This window comes from Phaethon aethereus (genome assembly GCF_964289735.1).
Source record: "Phaethon aethereus genome assembly, chromosome: 16".
Taxonomy (NCBI): Eukaryota; Metazoa; Chordata; class Aves; order Phaethontiformes; family Phaethontidae; genus Phaethon; species Phaethon aethereus.
The window spans coordinates 10,387,951-10,414,658 of NC_138592.1; the positions used below are offsets into that span (position 1 = coordinate 10,387,951).

At 37.4% G+C, this 26,708-nt stretch overlaps 1 protein-coding gene across 1 annotated transcript in view; it reads left to right on the forward strand.

The window, feature by feature from the left end:
* Positions 1-1,726: 1,726 nt before the first annotated feature.
* ZMYND8 (zinc finger MYND-type containing 8) overlaps positions 1,727-26,708 on the forward strand; it is a gene marked incomplete at both ends in the record, with an annotated part of 50,253 nt that continues 25,271 nt past the window's right edge. The window contains 7 exons of the mRNA XM_082007165.1: positions 1,727-1,818; positions 2,875-2,945; positions 17,122-17,270; positions 21,892-22,110; positions 22,997-23,110; positions 24,841-24,933; positions 26,099-26,186. Coding sequence (XP_081863291.1) covers positions 1,727-1,818; positions 2,875-2,945; positions 17,122-17,270; positions 21,892-22,110; positions 22,997-23,110; positions 24,841-24,933; positions 26,099-26,186 — 826 coding nt within the window. The remainder of the gene's footprint in view (positions 1,819-2,874; positions 2,946-17,121; positions 17,271-21,891; positions 22,111-22,996; positions 23,111-24,840; positions 24,934-26,098; positions 26,187-26,708) is intronic.

The window sequence follows — 26,708 nt, forward strand, 5'->3', positions numbered from 1 at the left end:
AAAACGGACTAAATTTCCTAAATTAAACTCATTAGATGGGGAAAGACAGATTTAGAGCTGAAGGCTCTTCATATGCTGTAACTAATACGTAGGAGTCCTGACCTGTAACACCCCCGCAGTGCTAGGTTTGGGCCCACAGGTGCAGAGCATCTTCAGTCAGCTCTGTACCTTCCCCTGCTACTTTGGTCAGGGGTGGAGGAACAGTTCCAGCTACTGTGTTACTGTACTGATCTGTCACAGCCATTTCTTAACTCTGTCTTTTAATACTGGCTTGTAGCAACTACTGTATCATTCTTGTTGTATCATGTTCCCCTGAGGTTGTGATTTGAACCAAATGGTACCTGATAGATTTGGATGAGTCTGGAATGTTATGATTGCTTTAATGTAACTTAAATTGAGCTGCTGCTTAAAGGATATTACTCTTTTTTCCCCCCTTCCCCACATGTGGTACACTCCCATTTCCTCTTTTCTGCACATCCAGCTGCACAGTGAGCTAGATCACAGAACTGATTCAGTTAAAATGAACATGATTTCTGGAATATGAAGTTAGGGATTGGGGAAACTATTCCTTTCAGTAGCAACCTGTGTAAAATGATCTTATGACTTCAACCTGAGTCTCATAAAGACTTGTATGTCCTAGTCTGTGGCTGAAACTGGATCTATATTTTAAAACCAGGTAATGTGTACTGCCAAATTACTTCACTCTTGACAGAATTAGTGTGTGTTATTACATATTTACTTGTGTGTATTATTAATCATATATACATGATGTTTTAAAAATATGTCTTTTGTTACAGTTTGGGGATATTGAAATAGGATTTTATAAGGGGGGAGGGGAGGGAAAGACCAGTACAACACGGGAAGAGAACAATGAACCCATCCCGTGAGCCCATCCCTTTCCATTGCTTAGGAAAGAGAATGGGCAGAGGCAAGTGGTGCATGAAATGTTTTGGTGTCTGCAACACACTGCCAGCTCCTCTTTGCTGGAGGCCCTCCGGGAAAGGGTGTAACAAATGTGCAGTATAATTGATCTGCCCATGCATACTAAATCGGTGAGCATTGTAGTACAGTCAACTATGTTACGCATTTAATCTACCCATGCAAAATAAATCTGAGAAGCATTGTTCTGTGGTCAACTGTGCTACACATTTACCATAATTCTGGTCACATGAGTGCCTTTCCTTGCTACTGAAATGAACAGCATAGTCCACGAGCTGGAAGATTGGGTGGTGGTAGAATAGAACTTCTCTTCAGTGTTTTACGACTTTAAAGAGCTTAATTTGTAAGTTATTGCTATAGACAAATGACAAGTAAAGAATAATGATTTCTGGAGCTCACAGATCTTCTCAGTTTTGGGTCTTCCATACATTGAGCTTGGTTAATATGTATTTAAAACTTTTGCTGACATAACTGTCCTGTTCGGAAGTGTGAAAGGAATTGCAACCCAACCCCATGGTAGTTGATTAAAAGTAGTTTTGACAAATACCAGACTGAAAAGTTCTTCTGCTGGTAAGTTTTACGTTGTTTAGGAAGCTGTTTTTAACTTATACCAGTAACAAAACTCCTGCTAATATAAACTGTTTGTCAGGCTGAAGAGTTTCAGTGATATAAATGTAACCAAGTCCTCAGCGTTGTTCCCCAGCTCTGATTAGCTGTCTTGGGCAGATTTAACCACAGTGGCTAAAGCAAAGGTCTCTAGCTTTAGCTAGAGGTCGTCTTGGCCTCCATGGTAGAAATAGCTGTCCCTGGAGCTGGGATGGCCGAATGGAATCTCGGTCCACTCAATAGCAGCAGTAGTTCACGGTCTGCCATATCAGTGTAAATTGGTATCGGCAACAACTTACAGTAACAGACTAGACAGTAAATTGTCACTACAGAGGGAAAGATCTACATCCCGCTTGGCTGTTGTGCTCTGGTGATATCAATGGACAACTCTGATACCTGCTCCAGGCACCATAAGCTCATTTGTCTGTCAGTTTGAATTGGGGCTTGCTTCAACTTGATATGTTTTATTGTATCTTTCATCTATGATAGTCAGATCTCCAAAACTGGTGTGTAACTCAATATTCATTCTGGTTCTTTTTTCTTCTCCCTTCCACCTTCCTTCCCCAAACTGACTTAACTAGCCAAATTAACTGAGTTCTTTTCCTGAATGGCTTCACTGTAAGAAAATGGAATATCAGCAAGTCAGATGTGATTTGTAATCTACTTCATTCTTTAACTCTGCCTGGTGTGATTAAAACTTTGTATGTAAGACTGAGTGGTTGAATGATAGTAACAACTCTGTTCTGTTTACTCTTCATTACAGTTAATAACTGGTGGAATTTTATTGCCAGTAAATTATAAATACTCAGTTTTCTGTTATATAGTCTAGTTTCAAAATCCTTGAAATTATTTATTTATAGGTTTTAAAATTGCATGTTACCTTCTAATTTTGCAAGCTGGTTTGTGTTGCTAAATCTGTTACTTCAACTGTCTGTTCACTGATGCTGGTGAGTCTTTAAATCTTAGCAGGCATCTGTCCACCCAGTTTATAGAGGCCTTAGATTAGGAGCCACAAGGAACAGAATTCCTGTTTGTCTGTCATACAGTTTATACATACAGTGGCATAATCTTCAGTACATGTTACAAGACTGTAATTAGTTTGAAAATGTTACCTTTGTAATTGGTAACATGCAGCATACATGTGTACCTGGATTGTTTCTCTACATGTTTTGGCCAATGTATAGTCTGGCAAACAGCAAACCTTTCATTTCATCAGAAATGTTAATATGATTGTGTTTGACAGTGTTATGTTGAATGTCTATACATGAAATTAGACATAGGAATAATACAATCTATAACATTTCTAATTCACCTTTTTGAATCCTGCAGCTTGGCTGAAGAGGAAATAAAGGCAGAGCAGGAGGTGGTGGAGGGGATGGATATCTCCACTCGATCCAAAGGTGAGTAGGAAGGAATATTTCATCTGTGTGCTACAACATAATGAATATTTGTAAACCAAGATAGTAAAACTGTAATCTACCATGAAGCTGCTCTTGAGTGAAGACTCAACACTTGTATTTTTTAGAATGACTATTGATGACTATTGTACGTTAGAAAGTGTTTTAATTTTTGCTTGGTTTTCGTTATATGTCAAAGTGTGTCCCCCGTCCCCCTCCTTGTTATTTATGGTTTATGAATAAATAACTTGGGTTAAATGATGAAAAAACATCAGCTCTTGTATTATCTCACTTATCATCGCTTCCTTTAAAGTACTTTTAGATTGGCAATGTAAGAGAAAATAGTAGTAGTAGTAATAATAATGTAGTATTTCCTACAGTAATGAATCCTAATTTTCCTAAGAATAAACACAGTAACATTTCTCTTTCCACAAAATTGGTCCCCTGAGCAGTATGTATTTCATGGACATTTATGTATCCATCCTATTACCCTGACATGATTTAATCTTGGTGGTGGAATTGCAGCTAACTGAGAATTTTTGTCCTTCTGGTTTCTGGAGTTTTCCCTATGAATCAGTTCATGCAGGCAAATGTTGTTATGTCTCAGTATAAAGAAAGCCAAATATGTAACTATCTATATCAGTGTGAATATTTCCACTGTCATTTGTAGTGCAGGGACAGAAATGACCTTCAATCAGAATACTTGCAAGACTTTTAAGTCTAAGTAAGTCTGAATGTGCAGATGTAATTGTCTTGAAAGCATGGCACCGATCATCTGCATTCCTTTGTTTTTTAATGAGGTAGCTGGCGTAGATAATGTGGTTATACAATTGCATTTAAGTCTTACTTGTGCTAACGGACAGTAAATTTCTTGTTTCAGTTCTCATGGTATGGTTAGATGAGGTAGTACATATGATCTGACAGCGCAGAAGAGATCCACTTGCTCCTTTGCTCCTTCTCCCGTCCTTTTCTCCCTTCTCTGCTTCTGGTCTTGCATGTCAGTCTCCATCACTGGACTGCTTTTGATGATTACTTATCTCTGTATTTCAGTTTTCTAAGCCAGCAGGATGTAAACTAGTTTTTGTTATTTTAATGATTGCTGCTGAATGGGGTAAGCCCCCAGCTTTGTACTCCCACCACTTACTTCCTTTGTGGTGCTTGTCAGATCCCAGCCACTTGAACTTTTGTAACCAACTTAAAAATGGAAACATTTTTCTGCTGTTGTGAAACAGTTTGGTGGGTATGAAAACTCGATATAAGAGACCAAGGGGGTTATTATCTATTATATAGATGCATTTAGCTGCCCATGAAATCTCACCTTGATTTCTCCTTGGAAAGACTTTGTCCCACATATTAGTACTAAAAAGAATTTCATGTGCATCAAGTGAGCTCAACTATTACTTTTGTCACTCTGACATCATCAGTGTCTAAGTCATTTATGAGTCTGATACCTATTTATGTATATGTCTGCATTTTAGTGCTGTTGCTTTACGCAGCCCAGAGACAGGTGTATGGTCTGTGCAAAAAGTTGCAATTTCCTTATTACATTAGTTCTAGTGCTGGTCTGACCTCAAGGTGTACTGTTTCAGTGAATTAAGCCCATAGAAAACTTTTTAAAGTTGTTATTTTTTTTTTTTTAATGATTAAGATGAGGTTTCCCAGGACAGTGAGCTGATTTAGTACCTCATGGTTATTAAAAGGGGTCAGTCTTTCATCTCTCAACCTTCTCTGACATGTTATCTTGTGGCTCCTCTTTGCTTAGTGGGCTCTGATAAATTCCAATTGGTCAATTGGGAGGGAGCTAACCTGGCAGAAAACCTCATGTTTTTATATTGAGTGAGTTTACTGTAGATACAACTCCCTGAATGGGCTCATAGGCAAGCTCTGGTAGTGACTGAAAGGAGAGTGGTTTGGAAGACAAAGACAGGATCACCACAGTGCTAGTTTAGATTGGCCCAAGCTGTCATTGTGTGGAAGTCACTGGTCTGTATGCAGGACTCTTAGTGTTTTAAACACAAGTGAAAGTGATCTGAACAGCCATAGTAAAGATAAAACTTAACAGAGGTTGAATTAATTGAATAATAATAAGGGAACTTATATTTATTCAACCTGATACTGATTTGCTTTAATTGGCTTGTTAAGTTTGACATATATGTTGGTGGAACCCATGCCAACACCATTCTAAGCTCAAGAATAACAACCATCCACACCAACCCCTTAAAGATATATATTTTTTTCAGTGAAGAAGAGACGTGGTTTGTAAGGAAATCTTGGGACTTCCCTATAAGCCATCTTGCTTTGTTGTATTCCCAACCTAATTTATGAATTAGTGGCAGAACTTTATACCAGTTGAATATGTAGTGTTGCATAGAAAGTAAAAGGATCATAATATCATCTGCTTAGTACAAGAGCTGGCCATATTATAGGTCTGCTAAAATTAATCTTTCTGGACTTCTGTTATTTGGATTGAGACAAATTTCTCTGTTAGTTCAGTGCAGTGTTTCTGCAGCAGCAAACTCACAAAACAGAATTTTAAAACTGTTGTTATACCCTGCCTAAGGTAGAAAAAGTGCAGCAGGGTTCTGAACTGGTGGGATAGTGGTAACAATGTTTCCTCTTGTACCATTAATCTTGTTCAGAATTTTGCTTTGTGTGTTTTAGATGAGGAAATTGACCCTATATACACAAACCCTTAAGGGAAGCATACAGCTGTTCTCGGTTTGTTTGGGTTTTTTGATGGTTTGAGAAGCCTATGCAGGAGATCAATCAGTGGTATTGTACAACTTCGCACTTGCACTGGCGAAGCTGGTATACTGCAAGTTTGTAACCTAATTTGCTCTGCTACAGTTTGTTTGTACAGCTCATGTGAAGCCATGTCTGAAGAAAGTTGCAGGAAAATAAATTAAATTGCTTTAAAACGATTTAGCCTCTTCATGAACATTCTTGATTTGGTATAAGCAGTTTAACTTTAACTGCTATAAATCAATTCCAGTTCGGTTTAAGCTAAACTGAAACATGCATTGTTTAATCTGTAACAAGAGTGTTAGCATAGCCTTTGAATTGGATTAAGTAAGGTGGTGGTTTCAAAGCAGCCTAGGCTGGTCAGACTGCTCGATGCAGCAGTTTTATCCACTTCCTTCCATACCTAAGCTGGCAGGAAACTAACTGAACTGTAAAACATGAATAGTTTTTTTTACTAGCTGAGTGTGCTGAAATGGCTTGGTAGACTGCCAGAACTGGTCTGAGAGAGGGAAGGAATATACCAGTTGGGTGCAGGAGGTATAGAGCTTTGTTAGTGTATTGGGTTTGCCTGGCAAGGTTTTGGTAGTTGTGGGGGCTGCAGGGGTGGCTTCTGTGAGAAGTTCCTAGAAGCTTCCCCCATGTCTGATAGAGCCAATGCCAGCCGGCTCCAAGACAGACCCACCGCTGGCCAAGGCCGAGCCAATCAGCGACGGTGGCAGAGCCTCAGGGGTAACAGAGTTAAGAAGGGGAAAAAAAACCTGCACAACACCAGTAGCAGTCAGAAGAGAGGAGTGAGAATATGCGAGAGAAACAGCTCTGCAGACACCAAGGTCAGTGCAGAAGGAGGGGGAGGAGGTGCTCCAGGCGCCGGAGCAGAGACTCCCCTGCAGCCCCAGCCCGTGGGGAAGACCATGGGTGAGGCAGGCTGTCTCCCTGCAGTCCATGGGGCTACATGGTAGAGCAGATACCCTTCTCCTTAGGCAGGCACTGATGCTTATGCTGTTGCATAGTAAGCTATATTAAGCAGCTGATCTAGCTGAAAATTGATCATTTCTTGTAGTATTAATTTTTGCCTGCATCATGAAGTGATTAACCATACTATTACACACAAGTGCCTGTCTGCAAAAGTTGTGGGGACAGACATCTGGTGAGGTGGGGAAGGGAGAAGGAGAAGAGCAGCAGTTATAATTTATATCTGCTTATAAGCTGTGCATGTGCAGCTTTACTAAAGACGAGGTTTTAGAATACACTACTCTCTTGATCAGAACAAGAAGGCATAAGGCATCTGAGAACTGGAAATGGGAAATGACAGCTTAAAGAGAATAAAAGGAGTCCCAAAACACAAAGTGGAATCAGCAGAGGATTGCTGTTTAGCAAAGGAAAAAGGCCATGGATTAGACTATTATAATATTTTGTTCGTTGCATATGATACATTAACATGTCTGACAGAAACATCTTGTTATATTTCTGTTCCAGCCCTATGGCCTACTTTTTAACCTTGTTTATTAAATATTTCAAGATGGGACTTGCAAGGCTTTCTGGAGAATTTTCTGAGTATTTCCAGGTTGTGGTTCCAGAGCAGCATAACCAACTTAATTGTTTGGTGTAGTTCTGTCTTCACTTGCACTTGGTCTCTTTGGATACCAGTGAACTCTCTACTAGGCTTTCTCATCCTATTAACCTGGAAGATTTTTTTTTTTTTTTTAATTTTCAGGTTAGTTTTCTGCTAATTTATCTTACTTCCCTGCCAACAGTAGTTAGCTGTGGAGGCAGATGGACTTCCATGTAGGTTTCATATGTTTCAGCTAGTACTGTAACCATTGCCTGTCTAGCGACTAGTCAAAAGGAGCTCTTTAACTCTCTTCTTCCCATCATCAGTCACACATCCCCTATATTTCCTTTGCATCTGTGCTAGTTCTTAGCCAGTCCTCTTCTGAATCAGTTAAGGACTTGGGTATAGAAGTAGTTTTCTATCTGCTTATCTCCCTGAACCGGATTACTAGGGAGTTGGACAGATGCCATTGCTAGGAGCAGACTTGCCCCATCAGTGATGGCTAGTCATAGACAGTCTTAGCTTGTCATAAACTCATACACTGAGACACTGCTGCTTAATAGTGAGAATTCTGACTCTTGCAACTTCTGCGTTACTGCGGGTTTGTGTTGAAGACTTTGGTCTTAGGGGCTTCTCTCAGTGGTAAGAGTTTTGGATATTACAAATATAAATGCAAAATGACTAGTAAAATGGACTTTCCAGAACACATTATATATTTTGTAACAATTTCATAATAGTACGTTGTGTATCAACTTTCTGTGCGGTGATACCAAGTATTTAATAACGTAGAGATGAGATTCTCACTCCAGTGAGAAACGTAATTTGAGAATCCTCCAATGAATAGTAGTACAGCCCGAGGATTTTATCTCTAGTGCAAGAGCCCTTGTTACTTAGTAATCAACAGGGGGTCTTCAGGAGCGCCTTGGGGCAGCAATTTCCCTACAGCCAGGCTCTAGCTTATAAACAGCTTACATCTCTTGCAAGTTGTTGGGAAATGTTTATTTTCCTTTATCTTCCAAAGTCCTACAATGAAGAAACGAGTAACAATGTGTTTTTGTGCTCGTGTAAAATTGTAACATACTAGGAGTTCATCAAGATTTACACAACCGCGGCTAACCTCTGTTATTTATTACATTAAGCAACTGGATTGGGTTAATTGCATCAGTTGAAGTCTCTGGAATGTAAACAGGGCTTTAGTGGTTGGTTGCAACTGCATCATATTTCAAAATTCTGGCATAAGATTAAAATGCCTCAGAGTTGGGTATAAGTTCTAACAGATTTCTCCATGATTTTTTAAGTTTTTTGAAGATAATTAAGCTTGCTATAGTATTATAGGTAACAGATTTGAAAAACCGTAAGTCTGTTAGCAACCGTTCTGATAATCAATGTAACTGGGAGACTTCACAGTTCTGGAATCAATATAAAATATTAATTAAAGCCTGTTATATCAAATAGCACTGTGGTGATGCTAAGAATGGAGTTAGTGTTGCTCCTTTTTCCTCTCAGAATTCTTCACTGATTTCTCTCAACACCATTTGAAGTACATGCATTCAGAGCTTTTGAGGAGGAGGAAAGAAGAGAGAAGTGACCATCTAGGTGGAAGTCAGTTTTCTGTTTTTGTTCTCACTCCTTCTAAAGGCATAGTTACACGTTTCTGTGGGGTAACGACAGCTTAAGCAGTCTTCAGTCACCTTTGTATTCTTTTAGCTTCTCTCACGCTGTCGTCTTTAAGCTAGCCTAGCTGTTTCTGACAACCATCAAATGAATTCTTCATGAAACTGCTTTCATGAAACTTTTATTCTTTTGTTCTGTTACATTTAATCTAATTTAATTCCTTGATCTGGTTTGCCAAATGTTGGCAGAACTGTTTGTGTCATAATAAAAAAGATAGCATGAGATTGGGAATTAATGTTAACAGAAGTAGGCTTGGGCTGGCTCAGATTAAGTAAGACTTCTGCAGAGTGTCTAACTTGCATAGAACAATTGACTAGGTTTCTAACTGGAAACATTATTCAGAATTTTACGTATTTGACCCACTTGCATTGAGATATCAAAAAGTTACTTACATTACAGAAAACTTTTATTTGTGTAACTAAGTCTCAGTTTACTAATATCTAATACTGTACCTGGAAGACTGAAAATAATGCTGTCACTGAAAAAGTACATTGCTGTTTCTGCCTCCTGGAAAACCAGAATGACTGCTATTTTTACCATCTTTATCACAACTCATGTTGAAAAGCGTTTTGTTTTGGTTTTGCTACTTAAACAAATGTGTTTCTGGGTTTCCCTCTTCTCACTTTCTGAAAATTTCCAGAACAGAAAAGTTTTGTTTTACAAGCAGTAGATATTACCACTTTATAACAGCTCATTTTTCATAGACCCTGTATTTGAAGAATAAGGAAATTATATAGAGAATTTGAATAACTAATACTCTTCATGAAAGTATAGTAAACTTGAGATAGTTAAGATAAAGATACTTTTTTTTTTAAATTGTCTGTTCTTTATTTTGAAATGCAAAACTCTTCTTCCCTTCCATACCAGCTCAAAAAGAGGGTAATTCTTCGCTGACAGTAAAAAGCTTTTATCCTGCCATTTCCACACTTTTGGGGATGGCTTTTGTACCTTTTTTGTGAGGTTGAATTTGAAAATCATGATATATAGTAAGACTGATTCACTTGGGCTTTTCTTAATTGGCTTGCTATCCATTGCACTGAGGATGCAACACTATGGCAATACACGCTGATCTGAGTGAGACCTGCCATGGTCGTAAGCTCCTTCATGTCAGCTGCATTTCCATCCTCTTCCTTTATATACTGGCACTGTCAACTTTGGGACTTGTTGGTATGCCGATTCAGCTGAAATATCAGTTATCTAAACCATCTTGCTTCGTGGATGAACACATAACAGTGCTAGAGAAAGGAAAAGGGAAGAAGGTGTGTCTCTGGAAGGGTACTGCGCAGCTTCAATTTAGATCTGTGTAACTTGCTGTGGATTTTAGCTCTCAGTGAGGCCTTATTGGTAGAGAAACTAATGCAAGTGTAATAGATGCTGAGAAATACATATGCAGACACCATTTCATTTTGGTTTAGTCTCTAATTACCTTGATTGCATTTCACGTAAGCAAGTTTTTAAATTAAAACCAAAAAAGGTATATAGGAAGGAAGGCATAAGGGGTTGTAAGACGGACTGAGCAGTTTGTTCTGTGTTCTTACAATAAGGCATATTGATGTTACTTGTTTTCCGAAAGAATGACATTTAGGTATCATGGGAAGAGCAAGGAAACCGACATTTTACTTTTAGACATTTTCTGATGTGCAGGTTGGCACCTGCTTCCATTGAGCAAAACAAGGCTTCTCAATTATTTCTCAGGGATCATTGCTATTGAATGCTTACAGTACAGCACTTGGCAATGTACAGAACATAGAAGGTATGGTTGTGGTCTATGTTCCACATGCTGCAGCAAGATAAGATCCCGGATATGCAATAACAACATACTTTTGTTTGTTTCTTTTTATAGTTTTTTCTAAGCTAAGCTGTATTAAGTCACTATCATAGTTTATCTGCTTAAAAATGGCATTACCATCACATAAAATTTGACTTCTAAAATAGTAAAAAAAAAAAAGTGTCTTTAAGTTGCTTTAGGATTTAAGTATGCTTTATTCTCTTTCCTGGCAGCTGTAGTTACTAATCCTTTAGTGACATGATGGCATACTGGAACAAAGTTTTTAAATTTTAGGTTAAGCTCAGGTTAGTTTGTTGTTCCCCAATGGACGGTTTGTGAGAGCACTCACAAGTGCTTTTGGCAACATTACAGAGCAATTAATAATAACCTAGTGACGTAAAAACAGGTAACTTTTAATGAGAATTTAAAAAGCTATTTTCAGGTGTCTATATTTTCACTCATGCTGGAAACATGATTCTGAAATAATTTGCTTTCTTAAAAGCAAAATCACAAAGGGGCGTAAGGTTGGTTGGCAAATTAATTCGTCAGTACAATTGGTTTATCAATGAAATGTTCATTTATTATTTTACTGTAATGCCCTTCATTTAGTACACAGAACATGTAATTTCTTATTAACCTTCTGAGTGATGAGTAATTCCAAGTGATCTCAGCCTTTTCAGTTAGAAAAGCTGGGTGCACAAATGATGCCTATCTGAAAAGTTTGATTCAGGTTAACTTGTGCAGTATATGATAGGACTTTTGTAGAAGCAGCAGGGAGATTGCAGGGATATGTGCTAACAGGTGATGAACTGGCATGGTGAGATACTTTACAAGTTGAGACCGTTCTTGCTCATTAAACACCTTTTTTATTTGCTTGACATAGAAGAGATTACAAAAATTCTTGCGTTCATTTTTGGAGCAGAAACTTGAATCCACCTCGTAGGTAACTGTCCTAGTCACCAAGTTATTGCATAGTTAAAATTTGGTCTTCTTTGTTCTTTCCTCTTGGATTTGTTTATATTAAATAAATATAAAACTAAACTACATTGAGGAAGTGATCCAGGCTAAAAATTAACTTTTATTCTGACAGGTTATTGTAACAGGGATAAATTTCTTGACCTCTTTCACAGCACAGCTACACAAACTCTGCTAACACAGCTGGAAGAGCCAAGAAGGAAGAAGAGGCAGTGTGTGCTAAATGGGGCACTGCTGTTGAAAGAAATTCATGTAAAATGCAACTTGAACATTTTTATCTTAATTAGAATTGGAAACTGTAACTCAATCAGTTTGAGCAGGTGCTACCATTCTTATTTTACTTGAACTGAATTAAAAGATTGTTCATATTATTGGGTTCCTCACAGATTGGTAAGTTGGCAACATACAGTGATAGTTAAAGACATTAGCCTATTCTACTAGCACAACTAAATCTGAAAGAAAATGCCTGTGCATTGCTGTTTTCCTGTCTATTCCTGAATTTTTCCAGTTACATCTTACATTGCCTCAAAAAAATCTCTGTGCATTTCAATAACTCGCTGGGGAAAAAAAAAAAGTGCACTTCAGGTCAGTTTTTGTATGTTGTCTATGAGTCACCACTAGTTTATTTGAAAATCCTGTGTATGGTTGGGCTTGAACCTGTCATGGTTTAACCCCAGCCGGCAACTAAGCACCATGCAGCCACTCACTCACTCCCGCCTCGCTCGGATGGGGGAGAAAATCAGAAGAGAAGAAGTGAGAAAACTCGTGGGTTGAGATAAAGACAGGTTTAGGTAAAGCAAAAGCTGCGCACACAGGCAAAGCAAACCAAGGAATTAATTCACTACTTCCCATTGGCAGGCAGGCAGTCATCTCCAGGGAAGCAAGGCTCCATCACACGTAACGGTTACTTGGGAAGATAGAAGGAAATTACACTAGTTCCAGTAGTTTTTGAAATCACTTACCCAAGCATATATGTCTGTGTAATCATTTGGTTTAGTCAGTATTGAATCAGTGCCTTTTCTGTTGAAGTGTAGTTTGGATTTGGCTGTGACTGAATTGTAATTCAGTTCTGGGTTAGCTAATAAGTTTGACTCTTTTCCTGACCCTCAGTCAGTTAGTTTAGGGAAAAACAGCATTTAAAAGGAGAAGCATCACATTATGTGAGCAAGCCAATGATCAGTAACTTTACACCTGGTTTTCTTTCTTCGTGCTTAGAGCTCAGGCACAACATGCAATATCACAGGCAGCTTCTTTGTAATCCCCACAATCTGATGCTGAAGAACTGAACAGAAATTGGTGTGCTCCACTGGTGGCACTTTTGTGCTTGGGAGTAAGAAATGGAAGCCAAAGGGCAGAACACTACTTCCCTCTTACTCTCCTGGGTTAAGCTGGGCCTGCATGTTTACAGTCTGGAAATAAAAGCCTAAGTCTCTTCAGTGAGTTAAGGCAAGGGCTTTATTTGCTGAAGAGAAACTCAGACTCAGAGATCCTTGCAAATACTTCGAGGATGTTGTTTGATACAGAGAGAGACAATTCTGCAGATCTCTCTGCACTGGGAAGAAAAAGGATTAAGGCATGGTCAGCACTTCACAGTAAGAGTAGTTTACTTATGACTGCCTTTAGGAATGTTTGGAAAGTGTCTCTTGAGAACTGCAAATTATAGTAAAGAAAAAAAGACTTGTATTGTACATGCTGTTCTAAGCCATGTGGTGATGGAAAGATGAGAACAGATACGGTATGATGCTTTCTTTGCTGTCACCCTGAATGCAAACAGTTTCCATGCTGAACAAGCTCCATTCTACTTTAATGAAAAAAATAAAATTCAGAGCTTGTTTTGATTTTAGGTTTGATCACTCCGGTTAAGTTGTGGGGTTCGGTTTAGCTGACAGTGATGCTACAGGTTTTCTTCCAGGATAGCTGTATTGGCTTAGCTCTCTTGGGATAAATGAAGCATATGCCAGCCAAAGGAGTTCTTCTGCCACTGTCTGTGCATAATTATCTAAACTGACCGACCCCCCCCCCCCCCCATCTTCTGTCAGCATATTTGTACCTGTATTAGGATTTTTATTGTCATAATTGCTTAGGGAGAGGAGGAGGCAGACATATTTTTCATACATTTAGGTAACATACCTTACCTGGCAATTTTTGTATTGTCAAATCAATCTAAATTTTGGCCTAAATGGAGTGGGGAGGCAGATTCACTTGAATTGAAACAAGTCAAGTAAGAATAATGGTCTCAGACACATTGTATTGGTTTAGTTCAGCCTTGGCATGTCAGAATATAACTGATCCTAAATGCTGCCTACAAGTATAAAGGGGGAGGGATGGAAAGGAAAAACAATCACATTTCTTAGCGTCAAAGAAAACTCAAAACATAAAAAGTTTTTATTTGTTTAGTTAAACCAGCTTAAATATACTTTGCCAAAATTTTATAACTTATGTCAGCAGACAAATTTCTGTGAGAGCCAACCCTACATTTCTACTAGGCAGCACTGCTGAAATAGCTGTGCCCGTAGAACTCTATAGTGGCAGACACTTTTCCTAGGATTGTTGGGATTGCCTGTGGTGTTAGCCTGGTGCAGCTGTTCTAGGTGAATAAAACTCAGGATGGGCAAATGTTCCTGCATTTCTCTTTTCTTCAGTTGTATCTTCTTTCATCCATCTTTTCATATGTTTTTCATACTTATTTATAGTTTTCTTGGTTCTTAATCATTATCTTGACACGTGTTACCAAGCTTTTGGTCAATCAGAAGTCGCCATATAGCATCGCGTTTTCCGTAGAATTGTGTTGGAAGAAGTCAAAAACGCTGCTTTTTTTCTATGCAGTTATATATTTGGGGTAAAACAATTTAAAAGCTTCAGGAACTGAAAAAAATTGTGATCTTCACAGTTGATTAGGTAACAATTACATCTTTCATGTGTCTGGACCCATCTGAAAAAAGTGTGATGCTAATTATAGTAGGTAAAATTGGTATTTTCACCAACTAGTGTAGACCATACAACTTTTCTTTCACAGAAGTTCTTCCACTATACCTTTTCCGTCTTTCTTTATATTTTTTTCGATACATGTAAATAGCATATGTTCTTGAAATGCAGTTTAGCCTAGAAATACCTTTTCAGATCACTTCTTGACCTTGCATCATGAGGAAGTTTTAGTGGCATCATGTTTTTTTTTTTAACATTTTTTCAAAACGTTTTGCTGTGTTAATAATTGTGTGGCTTCTTGACATTGTTTCACTCTTTCCACTAAATAATGTTATTTTCAATAAACTTTAGCATATATGCAAGCATTCCAAGGTTAATGTCAAGATTACGTTGTATGTATCACTCCTGTTTTTACATCAGTATCGTCTGCCCTTTTTCAGAACAGAAAGTCAATTGTTCATTGTCAGTTCATGCTCAACTCTCGTTCCAAATACTTTTTTTCTATTTAGAGAAAAGTGCATAGGTTGTTAATCTTATCTCCATTTGTGCAAATCATTATTGCAACCAATTTTTATTTCTCCTTATTGACTGTTCCCCCCCATATTTGCATAAAATACAGAAATCATGTAGACATCTAATCCAGTTCTTTATTGTGCCATAGACCGTCTAAGATTTGTGCCTTGTGACAAATTACCTTATTTTTGAATGTGATTCAGTGTAACTTTTCACTTTGACAGGGAATTATTCTGAATACAGTTTTAAGCTAAACTCTGTTTTACTCGCTCAGTTGTAAGACTGTCTAATGAGAAAATGGCCACATTGTGTGTGAGACTCCTTAAATCTGTTAAAGTCATTCCCCGAGAGGAATGTTGCAGCTCAACAAAATTGTCTCATTCAATAAATAGTTAAAAGTCAGATTGGGGGCATTTGTGGGAGAAAGGTGTTTGTCCACTGCCTATGCGAAATGGTCTAATGCTGTGGTTTTAAGTAATTTTTCTATTTGGGGAACTTTTGGTATTTCTTGGAGGATATTTATAGTTAATTTAAATCTCTTGACAATAGATGTGCTGTTAAGTTGATCCAGTTACTGGTGGTTGTTCTGGTACCTTTGAAATTTGTTGGAGACTTCAGGTGAAGTGTTTCGGAGAGGTTTTTGTGACTTGGCAACATGAGACAGCTCAGGCCATCACCCAGTGAGGCCTGGAAGGCAAGAATACAGATCCAGGAGCGAAAGGATATAGGATTATGGCAACCAGTGGTTTGATTGCTTCTGGCTTCTGTCAAATAGCTGCCAAAAACTGTTTGGAAAAAAAACAACTTAAGGTGGCATTAGTACAAAAAGCAGCATTTCTCATTGAAATTTTGTTCTGAGAAAAAGAAGTTGCAAATGCTCTTACTTTTACATAGGATATTTCTGATAAACTTGTCAGTCATTTTTTTTTTTAAGTGTATTAACTCTTCTAAGGCTGTAAATAATTCCTTCTGAATATTCTAATGAACACAAAATAGTGATCAAGTAAAAAAAGATGAATTAAAAATCTTTCAAGAATTAAAATAAAGCAGCATAATTGGAGGACTGAAGCAGACATGAAGATCATCAATACAGATACTAATTTGCTAAAGCTATGTCTCAATTTCCTTTTAATTTTTTTAAAGAATTTTGCACATGTCTCATAAAATGCAGTTCAGAGCCACCAGGACTACTTAAGTTGCTGGTATGATGATTTTACACTAAGATGACAATCCATGAGCAACTGAGACACGGGCACGTGCTCCCATCTGCCAGCTTTGTTACTTGGGATGGTAACTTCAGGCACAGATGGAAGCTGTGACTTACTAAACTGCTCTTGTAATTTGCTTGGTTGAATGTGAGAGCTCTGACTGTGAGAGTCACTGAAAAGTTATGTCACTTTCTGTTGTTGCTCTATCTTGCTGTCAAAAGTTACTAATTGCCTGGGAGTCTTGTTTTAATTTTCTCTTTTTACAACCCAATTTAGCCGGTACTACAGATGACTAAGTATTTGAGGTAGCATATTTATTTTCAAACTATAGGCCAATTTCATTTTTTCTATTGACATATTTCAATAAGTTTAGACAGGAGAAATAAATGGTTAGGACTGACTTTCTTCTTGCCTTGTTTCAACTTCTGTTGCTTATGTTCCTAAATTACATGAGCAAAGATGTCAGGACCTGTTGTTTCTCAGCTTTTAAAGTATATGACATAAATTCGCATAGCACTCTGCTAAACCACAGAAATAATTATTATTATACTTTAAATGATAACAAAATTTGAGATGAGCTGAATGGCCAGGATGCTGTGGGAAAAGAAAAAAATATTTAATCTAAATTACTATATTGAGAATTTGCCTATCAGTGGCATTGCTCAGCAAGTCTATACTTCCAGTTTTTTCAGTGACTGGGTGAAAGACAATTGAGAATTTTTATTCGGTTCAGTGAAGGAGTGTGAATGATGAACCATAGCCTTGTTTGAATATTTTTAGTTGATATTCACTCTTCAACCATATTGTTTGTATCTGTTATAGATCCTGGCTCTGCCGAACGCACAGCACAAAAAAGGAAATTTCCCAGCCCTCCACATTCCTCTAATGGCCACTCACCACAAGATGCATCAACAAGTCCTATAAAAAAGAAAAAGAAACCTGGTCTATTGAACAGTAATAATAAAGAGCAGGTAAGAGAAGTCATGGTTATGTTATGCTAGAACATGAAACAATGAAGGATGTAGAGACAGTTGATCAGGAGCTCTCTCCTCTTTAGGAAGCTCCACTGTTGTACTCTAAGAAGTAGATATTGATTTTTGAATGCAGTGGGTTGGATTTGGATGTTCTTTCATTTTTGTTTTACATCTGTATGAGAGAGGCCACCTGTGTCCTGTTTTTTTTAATTTTATAAAGCTAATAAGATGTATAACCAATAAATGCAAATTTGAACAAGCTGATTTTGAAGGAATATAATAACAATAACAACAATAATAGCTGTTATTGATTAAAACCATTAAAAGGAAATGTTCAGTGGCATGGTATCCTAGATTAAGAAATATCTCAAAGTCAGTGGAAGTCCCTCATCTGCTTTCAGTCCTACTGCCAATTACTAACAAAAGCCTAGCTCCTTCCTTGGTACTGTGCAGATTCCTTCCTGTTCCTTTAAATTGCTGGGCAGTGTACACTCCTACCAAACTAGTTAAATCAAAGGGTCACACTGACAGTACTTTTCAGTCTCCATACTTGAAACCTTATTTTTCAGTGTCTTTTGACTACTGAATTTATAGCATTTGTTGTAATTCTTAGAAGAACTTGACTCCAGAAGACTTTGACAATTTCTGATTCATTGTATGATGCAAGTGAAAGAATTATATGAAGTGTATTGAATAGCAAATGCTGTAAAGCACCTGCATAATCTTGGAGGAGATTACATGAAAGCAGTCTTTAGCCTTGCTGAAATTATTTCTTATCTAATTTAATAGACATGCCTGTGTATTTTTCAGAGTGCTTTTTTGTGTCCATGTTTTTTTTTGCCAGGATCATATAAGCACAGGATTAAGTTCTGAGCATTTAAAGCACTTTTTCCTGGTGTAACAGCACCCACATTAAATATTATCTGGGTACAGTTGCACTGGTTAAAGAAAATTAAATTCCTAATCACTGCAGCTATCCTGCAATAAAGACTGTGAATAAATCGGGCCTTGCCAGGGAACAGTCTTACAGTGTAAACCATATTTTAGTTAAGGATAATGCGGAGGTCTAGTAACAGCATGTGTAGGCATGCTTACACTAGTTTAATGTGGCCAGTTTGGCTTTTACGGAGCTTCACTGCAGGCTGTATAAATTCCTCTCCATCCTGCATGTCTAATTCCTCTACCTCCTGCATGTCTACTGGGGAGATACTGCCCCACTGACGTCTGAGCTTCCAGCTATGCAGTGTAGAGAGAATTTTACAAACAGTGGAATTGAATCTTAGGGTAATAATTTCTGCTTTTTATTAATGCATTTAAAAATATATGTGAAAACACAATTGCAGTTGTTGAACTTGATACATTCCCCTCAGTAAATGCTTTTCTGTTTTCCAGGTATCTCAGACCTGAAATATTAGAGGATAGAATAAAGTTGTATATCTAATGAAGAAAAGCAATCAGACTTGCTTATTTTACTGTATTTGTTACAAGTTAGCAAGCAAATATAATCTATTTAGTTTTGTTTAGCTTTTCTAAGCTGTTTTTAATTTAATATTGTCTTGCATGTCAAATGTGAAATGGGCATGCCTGAAGATTACTGTTTCTGAAGTAGGTAAAAAACACTGCTCTATACGGTAGCAGGAGTTGTTAAAGATTCTTTTACTGCTGAACAGATGTGAGCTAGGCATACAGTTACTTGTTTGGCTCTCAGGTTAAGTTTCAAGTATAATGTAGCTGATAGCTGTGGTTCTGATTGGCTGATAAATCCATTTTGAGATAAGACAACATCATTGGAAAGCACTAACTTAATATTCTACATTATGAAGTGTTTTGTAATATTTGAGTATTTCAAGATACTGTTACTAAAGCTGTAGTTGCATGAAGCTTCGTATTACATGTTGTGGATGCAGTAATAGATCTTCAGAATGGTGCCAACAGGTATTTGAAGTGTAAATACAAGCAAAGAATTATGGAATTGCAGAGCGTAGCTAAGACAGGTTAAAAATCAGGAACTTCTGATACTTAATTGGTCAGTTATAATGTAACTGAAGTTGTCAGCTTGTTTTACTACTAGCTTCAATATTAAACTGAGTATAAATAGTGATCATCTTCTCCCCAAAACAGCACTAAAAGACTGTTGTTTTCTTCAGTTTTCTGTGTCATTCTACAGGTCTTTAATAACTTAAAAACTTTAAAACACGCTACCACCCATTTGAGCTTGAATTGGCTAGTTGTGAAACAGTTGAGAAAACAAAGCTTTTCTTACATAACTTAAAAATTAAACTCTTAATTTTTACTCTGATTAGAACAAGTGAAAAGGTCCTTTGATGCAGTTGAATCATTCATTTTCGGTACTTTAGTTTTGTTTGGGTCTTTTGAGTCTCAGAACGTGTGGGGTTTTTTTTTGTTGTTGTTCTTAAACTTGTCTTAGACAAAATAAGGTGATAAATGTCTAAAAAATATAAGCAACCTTGAACAGAAAATTAATTCCTGTCATGCTTTATCAAAAATGGACTGCTGTTTGGTTTGGATGTTGCGAGCTGATTTTGGTGGAATAGTTTCACCTTTTTTTTAGGTTTTTACATTTGTCTGAAAGCAGTATCTTTGATTCTTAGGAAGTTAGTGTGGATATACTGCTTATACCCACTTCAAAGTCAGAGTATGTATTAAATTCTTCTGGCAATTTCCTTTACCTGCAGTTGAGGAAATGCCCCATAGCTGCATCTCCACATATACACTATAGAGATTTTGGTCTCACAGCTGTGGTGCATATAGCTGCAGACAAAACATGTTTCCGCACTGTAAATTGCAACTTTCTTGTCTTCCCTCTGGGTTTCCATATGCCTTTGTATCTGCTTGAATGATTGTAGTAGTAATACATTTGAAATTTAGTTAAAGCCTTATGCTGTCCCTCTTATTCCACAGGATCTCATAGAACCTTCCTTCTGAAAGTCTTGTCATGTTACATGATCTTTGTGTGTGTGTGTGTGTGTGTGTGTGTGTGTATATATATATATACACATACAGAAAAGAACACTTAGCCCACTTCCATGGTGGGAATAAATACCTTTTTTAGTAGTTGTACCATCTGTAGACTAGAAAATGAAAAACACCAAAGCTGAGAGAAATTTGAGTGAAATTTTAGGTAGTAGAATGCTTTGGGAATGTTTGTGGGTAACATCCTTTCTTTGCCTAAAATATTATACAGTGTTAGATAATTGCAGATAACTTGACTTCTGGTGTATCTTTTGAGAAATAACATCTTCAGCTGGATTGTCACTTCTGTGTCATCTAATTTGACCTTGAAGGTCCTCTATTTGTGCAAATAATTAGACCTTGTCCTTTGTAACTTTAGAAATCTAGAAATATCACGGTCCAAGCTGGCATGCTGTTGGTTTCTGGTGACATTAATTTATGCCCTGTGTCACTAATTTTGTACAGGATGCTGCAAAGGTATGGAACATGCATATGCTTGCACTGTTCTATGAGTCACATGGGCATGTGACAGCTCAAGGGTATAAGAACTTGCAGATGTGTAAATGGTGTAGGATGCATGCAAAATTATCTGAGAACCAAAAAAAATGGTTCTGCAACCTACAAGCATTTGGGCAGTTACAAGTATTGTCATGAGTGAATGGTTTTGCATCAAACAACAACAAAAAAAATCACAGTAAATAAACTGCCTAAAACTCAAGATCGTTTCTCTCCATTCCCTCCTCAGCAAACCACACCTACAATTAATACCAAACAGAAAACTTAAGTTCCCTTGTCATTAATAAATAGAATGTAGTTTTCCAATAAATGTTAGCAGCTCTTCAAAGCTGATCTAACAAACTAGGTATCTGGGGACCCATTTTAGCCATCCCAGGCTGTTGTGCTTTGGTACCAGCTGTGTCATCTTTGAGCTGTCTGGGGCTCAAGTGGAAGACTAGTTCATGCAGTTACAAAGTTAACACTGTTTTCTAATGCAGGCAAACCAGTGGAGATTGTGAGTCTTAAATTCTGATGTGCATTGAAGTGGTGGATTAAATCTCTCCCAGTGTGCCTGCTCCTGTAGTAGAGGTGGCTGTTCAGGATGTGCATTTGCTCCTTTGTCATCCTACTGTACAGTTTGCCTTATTAATCAAAATCAGCACTGGCTTGCTTCATTGTACAAAGTTGTGAACTGCTGCAACTTAGGACAGATTTGCATGGTGTTCAACTTCTTGTTTCAGGACTAACTTCTCCAGTTGTCCCAGGTTTAGTCATCACTAAATATCTCAGTATTTAGCTTGCACAGCCCCATGGAATTCTGAGTTTAGAAGACCTAATAGCTTCTACAGTAATACTTCTTTCTTGAAGATAAAAGTGTTTACTGACTTGTGTTAGATTGCATGTCTTGCACTCAATGCCTTAGCTTGCCATAAAAATTTTCAGTCTTGAGTGCAAACTGGCATTTGACATCTGAATAGGAAGTAAACCTCCTCATGAATGATTTTGTGCAATGAATAAGATACCGTGCTTGCATAAATGTTAATCAAATGCTGTAAACTGCTGTTTGCTTATATATTATGAATATTATTATTTGAAAAAATGCAAATTTGTTTTGAAACCAAACCTGTTTTTCTTGCCTACATTTCAGTCAGAACTAAGACATGGTCCGTTTTACTATATGAAGCAGCCACTCACCACAGACCCTGTTGATGTTGTACCACAGGATGGACGGAATGATTTCTATTGCTGGGTTTGTCATCGGGAAGGCCAAGTCCTCTGCTGTGAACTCTGTCCTCGGGTTTATCATGCTAAGTGTCTGAAACTGACAGCGGAACCAGAGGGGGATTGGTTTTGCCCAGAATGTGAGGTTAGTTTGATATAAGGAGTGGATTTCTTTCTCGTTTGCGAGATATAAGCAGCTTTTTTGCATTCTGAAATGTTTCTGGTTTATTACTATATTGCCTCTTAGTAAAGGTACCAGAAAAATTTGTGCAGAAGAGGAGGCATCCATTGCTGCTTGACTACTTTTTCTATGTGGGTACCTAGATTGTGTTTGCCTTCTTACTACGAGTCTCCAACTTCCTTTGCGTTTCCATCTCTAGAGAAAGGCACCATTTCAGAGAGTGTCTTTATTAGGCACCTCTAATTCTGAAAATATTCTGCAGTTTTGACTAGTTTTGCTTGTGCTTCTTCTAGTGGGCTGATCAGCTCTGCAGCAGTGCAAGAAAAAAAATTTGCACTGTAGGGTCTACATAAAGAAGTGGGAATTCTATTACTATTTTTTTCTGCAGGGCTAAGGAAAATTCCTCTCCAGTGATACCTGGGGAGAGAATATTAGCCTCAAAAGTATCTTTAATGAAAGCAAGTTGGTTTATTGCCTATTTTTCTTTGATCGCTTATTGTATTAGAGCCCAGACGACCTTCTTACTTGTTCACGTTGCTGTAAACCCGCATTGTATTTGGGAATTTTATGTGTTCGCGCATTTACTTTGTGTGGTCTTGGAGATGATGGATAATTTTCTGGTTTTTTTCCTTTTTTTTTTTTCTTTCCTTTTTTTTTTTTTTTTAATTAACATACCCGGAGCAAAAACCAAGTAAAACAAGCATCTGAAGTACTTACACTGCATCATCAGAAATGTTTAGCGTCTTATAAGATAGTTACTAACTGCCATTTGAATAATAGAATGTTTCAGTGGAGAAGAATCTACCTAGAAATGTTTGCTGACAAAATATTTTTTAATCTTAACTTTTAGAAAATCACAGTTGCAGAATGCATAGAAACACAGAGTAAAGCTATGACAATGCTCACCATTGAACAGCTATCATATTTACTGAAGTTTGCACTACAGAAAATGAAACAGCCAGGGGTAAGGAATTTTTTTTTTAATGCTTGGATCATATGATTGTCGTAATCCTGGGTTTTGCTTCCTTCTGTGGATTATGAACCTAGTTTATTTTATCAGATTGTATGTGACAGCTTCTGTGATGTCTGCCACCTGCCTAGTACAGACAGATTAGTTTAGGCTGTATAGACTGTTCCAGAGTGCACTTAAAATGTAGTTTTTTGATGTAACTTCTGGACGTAGTTTTAGTAGGTGTAATGAAAATACAATGTGGCTTTCCAGTGAGACATGGTGGTTTCTCACTCTCTGAAAGTGGACAATGCTGTCTCTGAGACACAAGGGGAATGATGAGACATGATCTCTTACCAATACAGTTATATGGGCAGGAACCCTAGGCACAAGACACTGTTATATTATTCATTATACCTGTTGAAAACATAGCTTCTATTTGTTAGTAGAAATTGTTGTTACCTCAAAAGTTAGTTGTATACTTCTAAAATGCTGAAGAAATTTTCCTCAGTGTGGTGAAAACCTGTGCCATTAACTTTCATGCAATATGAGGCTGCTGTTCTATGAATTTTTTTCATGAAGGTAAAATTGGCTGTTCTCCAGCTTGTACCTATCTCCATGTGTCTGTCTTAGACTCACTTCTTAAAATCACCGTGCCTCAAAGGTTCAGCTGTTCCAGTAATTCTTGCTTCTAAGTCGTTTGTTTTTCGCCATGCAAGCCTTGCCTAGTTTTCACACGTGTGAAGATAACAGTAAATCAAAATACGATGTGATGAATTACCAAAGGTTGTCTTAACTCCTGTTGCTTTCTTGTTCGTGTACTAAGTTAGGGGAGCAGGGAGGGTGTCTCTGTGCCTGCAGTGTTATAGTAAAATATGTTTGGAAAAACAGATTGTGCAGAATTATGGCTCTCTGCAACCCTGATCTCTTTATGGTAAGTATTTTAGCAGAACAGTAGTGGCAGTTTCTGGGAAGGTTACTCTTTAAGTGCTGACAGATTTTGGCTCTTGGAATCCTTTTACTCTGGAATGGTAAATACTGTCCTGTTAGATGGAGCCATTAGAAGCTTTAAGTGCCGCTTTTCAGTAGCAAAGCATCAGTGTCTGTTTATATTGAACTCACAAAGTGTTCTGAAAATGTGGTTAGAAAGCTAACGTTTAATGAATGCTATTGAGATATTTTGCCCTTTAGTCATTGTACTAATAACGTGTTGTTTTGGTACCTGAGTACTTAAATTGGTTGTGTTCCAAGAATTGCAGTCCCTCCGCACTAGCAGATACAATATACAGTCCCACTGATAAAAGTCTGAATGTGTTTACATTACCAAGCCACCATTGTTTTGAAAGTTATGATTCTAAAGAGAGCCTGAAAAAGAAGTATTTGTGAGTCTAGTGAATCAGAAATTTAGTAAGTGTCTTTATTTGGCTAAAAACTAAAATCTGTTGAGCCTCATCTGATACTCCCCACAAAAAAACCCCTACCGTAAATAATAACAGTACATTTTACAAAACGGTTAAGTTTTGCAATTCTTTACTTCCAGCATATGAAAGATCAGTTAAATGAGACCTTTTAGTTCCTCTTGTTCTGCCAATATTTTATTACTTCACAAAATTTTATAATTGCCTTTAAAGAGTTTTCTCTGGCATCATAATTGCAAGTAGTATTAGAAAATGAATGAGTATTGTGTCATTAATGAAACTGTTCAGTATTAATAAGCAGTGTGATTTTTTTTTTTTCTCTAACAGACAGAGCCATTTCAAAAGCCAGTTTCACTGGATCAACACCCAGATTATGCAGAATATATCTTTCATCCAATGGACCTTTGTACATTAGAGAAGGTTGGTATGAAGCTAAGGGAGAGAGGTTCCTTGAATTTGATTGCTATCAGTAAGATTTCTGGAGTGTTTGATGTGAGATAGGTTGCTTAAAATTATTTTGATGGGTTTTTTTTTTGGTTATTATAACTGCCGGTTCAATTACAGCTTGAAAACCATCGTATGCCAACTGAACAAGTCCACTGTTTGTCTGGACCAATAACAAATGCTCAGGAAAAACAGTAGGAAAAAGACAAGTTTACACTGATGACTTCCTCCTGTATAAATTCATCTAATTCCAGGAATGATCCTGTGGGGAGACTTCATTAACCATAGTTTGCAGTTGATCATCATGTTTGTAAGCTATTAATGGATCACTGGTCCATTAATTTGGGACCGTTTGAGTGTATGTATATGCAGGGGTCAGTCCAGACTCATTTTACTGACCATTTCAACAAATACTGTAATCTCCACTGCACCTGAGGTGTAGAGGAAAAAAGAAACAGTCAAGAGGTGGATAATGAGACTTTCATTCTCAGTTCAATAATAGTTTAAAGGTTTCACATCATGAAGTTCTCCATTCTTCACTGCTTAATAAAGAGTGAAGCATTGTAGAGCTTTCTTCTGCTAGGACCTGGTGAAGAGACAGCAAGTTGTCATTCCCCATGCTCTTACAGTGGAGGTTGATGTCCTTATGGTATAAAGGTGTAGCAAAACCATGTGGCTGATTTTATCTAATTGAATTACTTTAGCCAGTGGATAGACTGGAATACCAAACATAATGTCTTACGTACTATGACCAATAATTTTTTTCTGTGTCTCATAAAAATTAAAAAATAAAAATGCTGTGGAGTGATAATATGGCAGCAGAAGAAATCAAGGACTCTTTTCTGCAGAGACATCAAATGGAACGCTGTTGCAGGAAATTAACACTTTTTTTGGAAATGTTGAAGATTCTGATCCAAATAATTCATTATTTAGAGTTGATTTTGACAGTTCATACATTTTAAGGGTGGTTAGAAGATACCCTGAATTTCAGATTCTTAAGTATTTAGAATCATAAGTCTTACAGTAAATAAGTAGTCAGTTTTATTAATTATATGACTGATAGGAAACAATGTTCCAGAAGAAGCTGTCACTTTTTACTCATTTCTGTTTCCTGATGCATTCTTGATTTTTTTCTTTACAGAATGTTAAAAAGAAAATGTACGGTTGCACTGAAGCATTTTTGGCTGATGCCAAATGGATTTTGCACAACTGCATTATTTACAATGGGGGTAAGTATTAATATGTATTTATGTCCTCAGATATGAAACTTTGAAATAATTGAAGTCACAGAACAATTTGTAGACTTCTAGCTGGCAAATGCTAAACGTGTCTTCCTGTTAACGACCACAGTGCCTAAACACAACAGATTTATTTTATTTAATGACTGGCACACGTAAAACTGTAGGACAAAATACAGCCCATGCTGTCACGTGCTCATTCCACCGTAAAAAAATTTCAAGTAAGTTAAAATCATAGACTGGTTTGGGTTGGAAGGGACCTTAAAGATTATCTTGTTCCAACCCCCAAGTTGCTTTGGTGTTTTGCATTGTGCAGGACTTTATAGGAGACCTGATTGAGAAGATCATACAGCATGTCCCTCACTGAAAAAGTGTATCAGTGGTGGGCAGGCTGCAATAGGCTTCAAAAAATCAACATTTAAAGATTGTTACAAAGTTATGTTGAGAAGAAAAATGCCCGCCTTCTGCTTTTGCAAGCAGGTAGTTTATACATATGTGTTTTACATTGTCTCT